Here is a 12,553-nt window from a genome sequence, read left to right on the forward strand (position 1 = left end):
AACAATGTGCAATATCCTTCTTGTTGGCACTAGAGGAAAATGATAATCAAAGTGGTCAGTAAACTCTTAAACCTTGAATCCTGCTTACCTTATGGCAATTTTAGGAAATAGTTTGCAACAATATTTTTTCACAAAATATATTCTCTTTCACTGTTGTAGTGCTATAGTGTTTTAGAAAATTTTAGAGAAAATCAAATAATTTAGATGTCTTTTCCAATGATACATGAAGTGTGTGTAAATTACTGAGCAACACTAGAGAGTATTTTCTCAGGTAATTAGTGTTTCAGATCTTGGCCAATCTCTCAGGGGTTGGTTTTCTCAGCCTAGTGTCCTTGCTAAGGTACATTCAGTTATCTGTAAACATGAAAATTGCTGTAATACCTAGATAGGTCAGGACTGTGATATGCTGTACAAGCATAATTAAATACATCTCTAAGTACTAAACTCCTGTTGACTATTATGATTTATAGGCTATGGTCATTACTGAGATCTTGGTTTTGATAATTCATGATGGAAATATGTCTGGAATAATAGGTTTTGCCTACAGAGAAATATAATTGTGGGAGTCAAAAGTGAAATAAAATTTGATTTAAGAAGTATTGAAGCCTTTCACAATAATGAAAAATTAAATCTGTGTTAAATGACAATGAAACTTGTAAGGGACTTAAGGCACTGTATTTTATGGAATAATTTAACAGCTGAACTAAGAGGGTGGGGTTCCTGGGGAGCAGTTTGTCCATGAGGCAGGTTACTTTTGTTACTTGATAGATCACATCTGGCTGTGAAAGCTGTGGCTGCTGATGGATTTAGCTGCAGGTCACTCATTTGTGCCTGCTGGAGGTTTTCTGCCTGGGTGAGTTGGAATACTAGTATACCACAATGAGGGAATTCTGAAGAAACAGATGAGGTGTGCCCAGTGTCTCAGTCTTGTTTTGAAGGAAGATGAAGTGAAAGGCTTCCTTGCAAAGATGTGTATCACACTGAGAGCCTGAAAAAAACCACTCAAGGATTTGTGTCTAGCTGGCAGCCACTGCTGTGCAATGTGTCAGCTTGCTTCCCAGGAAGCTGTGTAACCAGGACCTGACACTACCAAAAATGAACAAAAAGCCAAACAAACACAAAAAATTTAAAAACAAATCAAAACAACAAAAAACCCCACCAAAACTTGGGTAAGTTTGCAATTAAGCGTTTACATTAGGGAGCTACCAGAATTATAGAGAACTTGCACATTTCTTATAAGAAATTACACTTTTTTTTTTTTTCCTAGTAAGATCTGAATGTAGTAGTAAAAGTCATATTTACTTGAATAAGAATAGTTATGAATTTAGCAGGAAGTTAAGTAAATTCCTCAAATATTTTTATGTTCTATGATTACCCTTCCCATGTGTGAGTAAGACTAGGAGCACTTGTAGCTCTGCACTACTACTCAGCATCAGTCTGTGATGAATACATATTCCTAGACAAGGTAGTAATTACGTTCTGATACCTGTAAATATGTAAGTCCTTGCATGCCTTTATTATTACGTGTAGTTCTGTTGAGTCATAACATGTGGGAAGAGGTAAGATCATATTTAACCATCCATTTTCAGCATCCTGTGATACACATTCAGTAGTTTATGCTTTTTAATTTGAAGTAACCATTAATGTTCAATAAAAGTGCTCCATGTGGATTGGCTTGCAGACTGTTTTGACTCCTGAATTACAGTATCACTTATTTAAAGTCTGATGACTACACAGGTGAACTTTTTTTCAGGCTCCTGTGAGTAAGAAAATGCAATTTTAATGTTGCAACTGCATAACCTGCAGAAAGTAACGCCATTGAATTTCTTGTTATAGTCAGAAGGTTTGGGGAAATGTTTTTGTGCCTTTCAGTGAAAATTCTAAATCATAAACTTCTTTACAGGACAGTGGGTGTGTATGGGAAGATGATCAGTACTACTTGGTTAGCTGCGAATGTCGACAGGCAGACCAGAATCTAGGTTAGGCTAAAAAAATGCTACAATGATATATGTTTCTAAACCCTATTTTTAATCAACTGCTCAGATAAAGATAAATAACATTATGCCAACATAAGCATATTTTTAAAGGTGTGTTTTGTGTAGAACAGGGTTTTTCCATCTCTTTTTTTGTATTGAGTTTTGGAAATAGAAGTTTTTCTCCTTGAGTAAGACATTGGCATTTCTGCAGTTGGTGCTAGCTGAAATACGGGTTCCTGTTGTGAAGAACGTGGGAAAGCTGCTTGGCTTGGCTTCCACCAGGTTATCTGTTAGACTGACTGCAAGAAGGTGGATTGATGGGAGGAGACACTTTATTTCATCTCCCCAGGCAAAATCCCTCGGCTGTTTTTGGAATTACCCAAAGCAGCCGGCGTAGGTGGAGTTGCTGCTGTATGGATTGGGAAGTGCCAGGTCATGGCAGCAGAGCTGATTCAGCTCTGTAGGTGGTTGTGGCATCGTGCTGAGGCAGCTGGATGGCTCTGCTGGTGGCAGCTTCCTGCCCCAATTCACTCACTTCACCCTGAAGAGTTTTTAGATAGCAGAAGTGTTTTCAACTTTTAGTCCTGTTAAATCAGTTTACTCATGTGGCTGTTAATTTTCTGAGCATCTCAGGTGGTTTTAATATGGAGCCAGCAGCTCTTGATGGGGAGTGTTACAGGGGAGCTGCTGATGTAACTTCACTCACTGCAGGCATGCAGTGGCCCCTCTCATTTGTGACTCAAGGTCACGTGCCAAATTTGTCATCTCACAGGATTTACAAAACTTGCAGGATTTCACAAGGAAGGCTTTTGGCAAATGCTGTTGTCATAAGTTTGATCTCATGTGCAGGCCTGTTTTGGCAACTTATTGTTAGAGGTGTGATTCATGTGAGATTCGAGGAAGGTGTTGCATTTCTTCATTGCTTGGGGCACCATGACTGTGGCTGTTCATCAGTGCTGAACCATCCATGGATTCCTCTGTAAAAGAAGAGTGCTGTTCAGGTGATGGACATTCTTAGGAACTGCAATAAGCTGTTTCTCCATACAGAGCTGCTTAGTCTGGCAACTGTACATTATGAAGGTGACTAAAAAGAAAATATGAATCTTTTTCCAGCTGAGATGTTTGGAATACTTGGCTGCAAGTTCCTACAAAGATTGTAAAATGAGTAATCCCATTGAAGCCAATGACTCAACTCATTGCATGAAGATTGGCACAGGTAGAAACTGTGCAGTATGGCGAAAATTTAAGTGAAAAATTAAGTCTTTGTTGCTGTAAATGCTGCATATGTGTATGGTTTTGCTTCCTAATCAGATATCAACAGAACAGTTGGCACCATACAGTTTCGTAATTCATGTCAGATTCCTGGAAACCTTTCTTTGCCAAAGGATTACTTAGATTTCTCTGTTTAATAGGTAGCATGAAGAAATCTGTAACATTTAGGATACCCTTACTAGATGCTGGTTGCTTTTGTCCCTTTGGCTTAAAAGTAGTTTTATTGCTACGTGAGGAATTAATAGCAGTTACCTGTAGCTAACTTCAGTTCAAGCATCTGCATTCATTTATGCATTAAAACAAAAAAAACCCAAAAAAACAAAAAAAAAAAAAAAAAAAAAAAAAGAAAATGAAATCTAGTTGTGAGTGTTTTATGGGTGCAGGGTGCTTGTTCCTGGAGTTTTATTCCAAAGGCATGAGGGAGGCTAAGGGGAGGCAGGAGGACAGGATCACAGATCTGGTCTGCAAATGTTATGTTGGCATCATCATCTGTGTACTTAAACATATGTACATTATGGACCAAACTTGATAGTTAATTTTTTGATAAATGAGTAGAAGAATAACACATAGAATATTTGCCTTTGTATTCTGCTGTAGACATCTCTTGGATTTGTATGCCACTTTTCCTTATGTTGGGAAGTAGGTGATGAGGAATGAGCTGCTACTCATAATTTGTAGAGCAAAAGCCAGTTCAGGTCTGAAACCCAGCGTATTTATTTGTGTTTTTCCTTGAAAAAATTTAGAACATCAAAAATGGGTGACTTGGTTGTGCTGATCTCACAGATGGAAATCAGAGGGTTTTTTTGCCTTTGGTTTTTGTTATCTTGCATGCAAGAGATAGTGCTGGTTTAAAAAAATCTGTTTCCAATTTAGCAATAAATGATATCTTGAGTCCATTTACTGAGTTTGGATGCTTTTTAAATTTTATTTTGTGAGATCTTGGAAATGGATTTTTGTGAGGAATTATTTAAGTGGATACAGTGATAGCATGGAACTTAGAGCAAATTGAATTCAGTGAATTGCCAGATGAGCACTGTACATCCTCAAAATTTGAAATTTGTCACTTGGGGTTGGGTGGGGGTGGTGAAATGTGCATGTAAATAGATCTATCAGTCTCTCCAAAAGATGAAATAGAGATACAAAATAAGATTGATTACTTATGACTGTCCATCACAGATGTGTACTTTGTCAAAAGCAAAGTTTTTGTCTTTAGAATAGTTTTGCATACAAATCAGTGCATGTAGCTGGAGTTTTAACAATATATGAGTTTTTATAGGCTATTGCTTGACTTCATGTATGTAATTTTAAGTTTCATTACTTCAAATGTCGTGATGCACAAATAATCTCAAGGCAGCAGTTGCAAGATCCTATGCAGACACCTGCTTCTGTGACAAGAAATATGTGGCACAACCACAAGTGTGCTCTAAAAGCTGAAATTTGAGTGTTGTGGTTTAACCTACATAAGCTCTGTTGGAGCTGAGATATGACAGGATGAGCCAGAAAATACAAAGAAAGAGCTGGCATTACTTTCTAATGTGCTCATCATGAAAGCAGAGCTGTAAACATGTTCTAACCTCCACAGCAAATTGCTAGCAGTTAGCATGGTGTTTTTTCACTAATTGCTGTTTATATAATGGTAAATGTGCATTTAAAAGAACTTACTCGAACTTCTATGGAAGTTTGTACTTACAAGTTATTTCATGCACACTGCACTGTTTGTTATTAAAAACATATCAAAAGACAGGGCCTCTGCCTAATTTCTCATCTAGTTTTGTTTTATGTGCAAATTTCAAAAAGAACATTTTTTCCCCTATCTTTTATCTTTTTTTTTTTTTTAATAGAAGTAGGAAAGCTTTCTTATATTGTGTAAACATGCAAAATAGACTAGATAAGCATTTTTTTTTTCCTTAGGATCTTTCACAGATTTTACATTGGATTGTAAAAATTGTATGTGAAAAATTTCTTTTTTATGTGTCATATTAAAAATTAATTTGTGTTTCTTTATGAATGTATTGGTTTCAAAAATGCTGTTTTGTTTTTATCTTTTCAGAATTTAAAGTTTGGTGATCCATCATGGGGAACCATGCAGGAAAACGAGACCATAGCACTGAGAAGTCCAACAAGGTGAGTGTGGAAAATTGAAGAGAGAGTGCCACTTGGGAAATATGTATGTGAAATATGTGAAATACAGGGGGGCTTTAGGACAGTAGTTGTTTACCAGATCACTGTTATCATTACTTTTTGTATTTTGCACTGTAAAATGACCATGTTTTTAAAAGTGTCCTAGGAGATGTGGCCAAATGAATATTTGATGAATGATTTAGTGAGAGAAGTGATGTTCGATCCATAGCTGATAATAATCTTCACAGTCATGATGGAAATGAATGAAAGGGACTTGGAATCATGATATTTTAGAGTTTTTAAGAGTCATGAGCAGAGTTGTGTTCTGTGTGTTGACAGTTTTTCATTTGGGCAATAAAATTGGCTTCATCCATAAGACATTATGAAGAAATAGGTATAATGAGAGGCTTTTAAAGGACAAGATAGTCAGTCCAAGGAGATACAGCTTTTAAAATCCCCTCCCTAGAGGCAGAAAAAATGAGAACTGTCAAAAGGTTCATGAAAAGTTAGTATTTGATTCCTAAGTGTCTGCTGACACTGTTGTGTATTCTGCACATAACGTGATACTCTGTTTGCCTTGAGATAATATATTGTTTATTTGTTTTTCTATGTTGTACAGAAAAGATTTCACACATCTTAAAACAGAACATCTTTATATATTTATATGTTTAAAAAAATAACACTCTAGTTGCTAGCTATTGCTATCTTCTCTCCACCCATCCTCATCCAAAAATAACTGTTTACAGTCTAAGCCCACACTGTATAAATCTCTTGCCCTTTGCATTGGACATAAGATGTAAACAGATATTTCTGGGCTTTATCTGGAGCAATGTGGGTATTTTGCTTTGCTGTGGCAGATAAGCAGTTATCCCCAAAAGGTATACAAACTAGAACTCATGCATTTTTAGTTCCTTGCCAGCTCCTTTAGGAAAATGTATAGTCACACAGGAGGAGCAGGGAGAAAGCAGCAGGAACAGAGGACAGCTGGCTACATACATCTTTTGTGTTGCAGAATTCTGCAAAATGCTTTTGTGGCCCAAAGTTTCAGTACAAACAATAGTATGAATCCCAAGCTGCTGTCTTGTGGCTGGTCTTGCAGAGTTGCCCTTTAAAAAACTCTGTTGAGCAGCAGAGTCAAATGCACCAAACAGATACATTTAGCCAAATATTTTGATCCTTTCTGAGTAAGAATGTGAGAACCTGAAGGTGTGATACATGGAGTTTACACAGCCTGATGGGCTGCAGTGCACCAAATACCTCCTGCTTTTGTCTTTGAGGATAAAGTTTGGTTAAAAGAAACACATGATATCTTCTCTCCTGCTGTGGGATCACATGTGTTTGATGCATTGGCAGGTGGGTGAGTTGTGGGACACATCTGGCTTCACAAAGCTAAAAATTTATTCAAATTGTAACAGCCTAAGCAAGAGATGCAAATTCTGTGGTGGTGAGTGAGAGTCAGGTGACCACGAGTCTGCACTTGGTGTATAGGACAGAACTACAAGGAATTGGATTCCTGTAATTCTTTAAAATTCCTTATTTTTCCTCATCAGTTCATGAAGAACACTTGATTCTAAAATCAAAATAAAATTTCCTTACCAAAGTTGTTTTGTGAAGCAGGAACTTAGTACTGTAGCAATATGTTCTGTCCTTAGCTCATCCTTCTAAAGAGTCAAACAACCAAAACACCAAACCCCTAAACTTTCAAATTGGCAGTGCCTGATGAAAATCTCCCTTCATGCACAGAAATGTGCATGATCTCCCTTTATCAAAAACAGTAACCATGCCACAAAAAATGACAAGACCATAGATTTAAAATGAGGAACTACATGGTTAAAGCATTGCTATGGATTCCCTATAGTTAGTCATTCTTGATTAAGTTCTTTCAGGTACCATTAAATTTCTTAGTGGTTGTGTTGACCAAACCAGTTTGTTTTGCTTTTTTTTTCCCCCTCTTTTTTTCAAAGTTGAAGTAGTTTTTTTTAAATTGTTGTTCAATGTTACTGTAGATTGGAACACTAACCTAGACCTGCTGAAGGCTTACAGAGGCTACAGTGGAAATGCTGAACTGCTTCTCCTCACTCATAGTAATAGAGCTGCATTGAAAGAGGTGAACATGTCACCAAGGATCTTTCTAAATTTCATTGCTTTCACTCTCCAGGCTGTTCACTATAAGTCCTTTCCCAAGACTGTAGGTCCAAAGGAAAAACCATGATTTTAGGCAGCTTCTTTGAACCTTTGAGGTCACATTTGCAGCTGCTGAACTGCTCCTGGACTGGTAGACCATTTCTCCTCAGACCTATTGTGTGTGAAGTGACATTAAAGAGATTGATGCCAACTTCAGCAGTCACAGTTTTGGCTGCCCAGTGAATGTCCTTTAATCCAGCAACTACTTTGAGGTTGGTTTGGTGGTTTTTTTGAATTGACATCTAGCTTTACTTTCAGTAAATTTGTGTAATTTAATTACAAAATTAGAAACAAACTTCTGGAAATCAATTACTTCATGAAATGTCAAAGGTGACACTAATATGCTTTCAAATTAGGAAATTTACAGAAGACATTAAGATGGCTTCCCATGCTTGACACTTCCTTCCAAGTGTTGTTCTTCTCTTGATATATAAATATGGCAAGCTACAGTGATTACTTAATAAATAATGAGATACTGTGAAGTTAAGTGAATGCTTTGAAAAATATTTGACCTAAATAATATGGATCTAAGTTCTGTTTTACTCACAGCAATAGCACACACCACCTAATTTCTGTGACATTTCTTTCTTGTGTTTAATGGATCTGCATTTTTTAGAGTTTTGTAAGATACAAAAAAATTCCTTAATTAACCCGGTATTCTATCTTTTACTTTTACTTTGAATGGTACTAGACTGCATCTGCTTAATGCATTAGTAAATGTTTAAACATTCATTTTGTTTACTTTCTTCTTAGTGTTAATACTTGAGTTTGAACTTTGCATAAATGTGTCTAAGAACAACAATAACAAAAAGAATGGACTGTCCAGCACTTTACTGCCATCCCAAAGTCCTTGAACTTTCTTGCTATCTATCAAAACTTGCCCTTAATGTCATTGATTGTTCAGGAACAGGGGTTTGAAAGGAAGATTTCTGGCATTGTCCCACTTATTCCACAGCAATTTCCAAAAGCACCTGGTCCAAGTGGCCTGGTTTCCATGGTCACACAGTACTGTGGGGAGCTGGAAACCAAGCTTGTGAGCTGTAATAAAGATCAAAACCCACTGCACTGCCATGTCAAGGGATTGCTCAGAAATTTACACAGGGCTGGGATATGTTAGATTGTGGGAAATGCTGGATTATCTAACTAGTTCATGTCCTTTAGGTAATGGGGATGTGCTGTAATAAACCAGCAAGGAACCAAACCCAATTGCCACTTCTGGTACCCAGCTCTGAAATGCCTTGAGAATTGTAGTTGCAGGTCAAAACTGAAAACAGACATAGTGATGATAAGGCATTCAGTCTGTAATTTAATGTTTTCTTTGAACTAAAAATAATCTGTTAGTAATGACCAAGCCTTGCTGGGTAGTGTACTTATGACAAAATCTTGCCTTTAATTGCCCTGTGATGTACCTAGATTCTATAATGTGTTTTGCAGTGGCTGATTTAACTTTAGTAAACTGATTGTTTCCCAGTGTTTAAGGAGAACTCAGTGTAACTTGTTCAAGCTAAATTGCTTCAGTGAGCATGTATCAGCAAAAGATGGTTCCTGTGCTGCTTTGGAGGAGATTCTATTTTCTCTCCTCTTTTTTTCCCCCTGTTGCCTTGCTAATGTTCTGAAATTTGCACCCTGTGTAAGGATGCAGTCTGGTAACACTGACAGAAAATTTTTTCCCTTCGTGGTGAAAGGGAGCTGAAATTCTTAAGATGACTGTCACATGATGGTAGTTGAACTGTTCATCTCATATATGCTCAGAAATCTGCAAGCATAAAAGCTTTCACTACCTCCTATGGCTTAGGCTGATTACAGAGCTGAGCTGTACGTGTGGTTTTTGCCAGGTGCTTCCTCTTATTATGCATCATAAATTATCAAAAAAGGAAAAAAACAACAGATGAAATATTTTTTACTTGCTTAGTTAATTGCTCTGAAGTGTTATTTTTGTAAGATGGAAGTTTATTATTTTTTAGTACATGCAGTTTGAGACATATATGGCATTCAGATTGTATGGGTTTTGAAGTCTGAGGTGCACTTTTCTGTAAAAAGTAAAGAAAAGAAATAGTCTTATTACCATACAAAATTAATCATGAAGACTTTTCAGATTTTTCTCCCTAGCAAAGTTGTATAGCTTTTTTTTTTTTAATTTCCAGTGTAATTGTGTGTTTTCTCAGAGTTTTACTCTTTCCTGTAAAGCAATAAAGAACACAGGAACTCTTATGGAACTCTTATTGCAATTTGATGAATTGATTAAAACACTCCCCCTTGAGCCAGTATGTTTTCTGAAAGCAAGGAAAAAAGGGGAAAGAAACTGTAAAATGTTGAGAGCACTGGTGTTTCCTGTGAGAGATTTGATAGCATTTTCACCCATCACTTTTACAGTTAGAAATGCTCTGTAGAATCCTTATGACCAACCAGTGTCTGGTAATGCTGGTGCCTGGTACAAGGAACTGCTGCTTTTGGAACAGGCAAATCTCCTTCAAGGGTGTGAAGGGAAGTTCTGGGCAGTCAGGTTCAGCAATGCCAGTTGAATTTGATAGATGTCTGTTTTCCTCATTTTCTGCCATCAGCCTAGCTTTGCCCTTGAGCAAACCCTCATGTGCTTACTCTGTCTTCCTATTTCATTTCCCAGCCTTCATGCTGTCTAACTGGGTGGTTTGTTGGGACAGAGACAATGCCATTCTGTATTAATAGTAGTGCTTGGAGACCTTGAGTGGAGCCTTCAGGCACTAATGTGCTTCTGTTGGTGAGATGATGCCATAGTGATACACAAATGGCTGTACTGTTTGAAACCTCTGAGAACACCAAACATGAAGTAGCTGTGACATCTGTCCTCAAAAATTAACCTTAACACCAGCACTCAGTATGGTATCAGAAGTCTGTGTTGATGTTTCAGTGGGCAAATAGCTCTCCTATGAAGTTTAAAGGAACAACCTGTGTCTAAATCCAGATAATGTGTTTCAGTACTTCACTGTCCATTAAACTCTTTGGGTTCTGAATTTAGTATAGTCAGTTGTGGCTGCAGTAATTAATCTTTCTCATGTCTGAAATTTAGCAAGCTCGTAGAAATTTTGTGAGGATGATAAACTGTCTCTGAATTGAAGCTGATATTCCTACACTTCCGTGTTTCCCTTTGTTGCATGTGAAGGCTGCTGAAGGCACAGTGTTCTGCAGTGCCAGAAATGGGTGGAAAAGTTAAAAGATGAGAGAGAGGCAAGGCAGGTGCAAGTGAGATGCAAGTTCTGGCCCTGCCACAGGGCTCACTGCTCATGTTAAAGAAGTTGTCTGAATTCTGTAACCATGGCAGTATATCACTAGATCTGTGTTTCAATTAAAAAATGAGTAAATGTGTGGGTAATGGTTGCATAAAATAAGTTGCAAGTATGTTTTTCTGCTGTGCGTGCAATGGCTTGGTCCTAGTGCTTCTTGGTTTGGGTCTTGAGCTGGTTAAGCCTGCAGGGGTGTAAAAGGAAGAGGTGCAGTCACTGTGGTTTTGGCTGGGGAGGAGACAGGGTCTTAGACTTTGTTCTCCCACCCTCAGTGTGCAGAACTGACTAAAAGGAAGAAGTATACTCTGTACTTTTTTAAGGTCTTGTGCTTCAGATGCCATGCTTTTGTGGTAGTTTTCTACAGTTCCCTCCTTGTTAGCTTTGATGCAGAACTAGATTAATGTCCTGTCAAATGAGTTTGATGCCAGTGCCACTTAAATTAGCAAGGAGCTGGAAGAACAGGGATGTAATGCAGTAGACATTCTTTGTGAACTCACTGTGAGCTGTTCTAGCTGCTGAGATACTTTAAAATCAGCCCATGCTTCAGCCTGAGAACACGTTGTTCAATGTTTTGGCATCTTTATGCCATAAAAATGAAAGGAAAGTGGTTGATATTTTGTGTCTTGAGGAAGCAGTAAAGTGACATGGTGATCATGAAAGGGAGCAGTGTCTTCCTTCCTCTCTTGTGATGGTCCTGGGTCAGCATGCTGCAGTGATGTTGTATTACCCACTCTAAAATTGGGTCAATGAAAATTCTAATTTGTTACTTTGACCTTGGTCATATTTGAGAAGAGCTTAAAAACTCTTCTGCAGTAATGTGTTACCTTAAGATGCAGTTACACGTGTAAAATAAGCTGTGGTGAAATGTAGAGAAATGGCCAAGCTTTACCTCTGGGTATCCGGTGTCAAACCACAGCAGAATCTCCAGTGTCTAAGACAGTGACTGGCAAACCTGCCCTGTAGCACTTACTGAAGTGTTAAAACCTGTCAAAACTGCACTTTAAAGTTTGTTCTCATGTTTTTCCTCCTACTGCTAATTGGGTGGTGTTTGATGCTCCTGGGCAGCAGCTGTGAGGCAGAGTTCTGAAGCCATGTTGTTTTATTTTAATTCTCAATTTCTCACAGTTGTGTTTCTGATAATGCAACTGGCTGTGCAAATTGTAAGACATAGTTCTACTCCATGCATCAGTACAAAGTCAAAACACTCAGGTCTGTTGTTAAATATTCTGCCATGAGAAAAGAGGGTCTCCCATTAAGCTGACTTGAATTTTGCTCTAATATGTAAATTCAGCAAGTGTGTAATGGACATCAAAAGAAAAAGGTTGTAGGGCTTTCCCATGTGAAGTATTGCTGACTGTGACTTCCTTTTTTCTTCAGAAGTTGAATTTCTTGAGTAATTGAAGCTATTTGTACAGTGAATAAATTTAACTTGTCTGCAGCTACAGTTCAGAAATTGATTTTTCCACTTTGAGCAGAAATGCCACAGAATGTTTTTCCTTTTTATTTAACTTTTTCAGAATGTCTGGTTTAAGTCAGTGGAAATACTTTGGTAACATTTGCTAGAGGAGAAAAAAAAAAAAAATTTGTAAAAGGAAACTGTAAAGTTTTTATGCAGATTAATATAATGTTACTCTTGATTGCTGAGATAAGATTCACTGTTAAAAACAATGTGATCTTTCAGTGCAGCATGCAGTAGATGTGGCCATAAAGATATCATCGTTTGCATAGAGCTGAAAGCCA

General features: G+C 37.6%; 1 protein-coding gene across 6 annotated transcripts in view; it reads left to right on the plus strand.

Moving 5' to 3' along the window:
• The window catches only part of MBP (myelin basic protein), a 106,036-nt gene that overhangs the window by 19,542 nt on the left and 73,941 nt on the right, over window positions 1-12,553 (plus strand). For all 6 annotated transcript variants that reach the window (XM_079301081.1, XM_079301085.1, XM_079301086.1 and 3 more), the window contains one exon: window positions 5,299-5,372. In XM_079301081.1, the coding sequence (XP_079157207.1) occupies window positions 5,322-5,372 (51 nt within the window). In that variant the 5' untranslated portion in view covers window positions 5,299-5,321. The remainder of the gene's footprint in view (window positions 1-5,298; window positions 5,373-12,553) is intronic.

This window comes from Erithacus rubecula, assembly GCF_903797595.1.
Source record: "Erithacus rubecula genome assembly, chromosome: 3".
NCBI lineage: Eukaryota > Metazoa > Chordata > Aves > Passeriformes > Muscicapidae > Erithacus > Erithacus rubecula.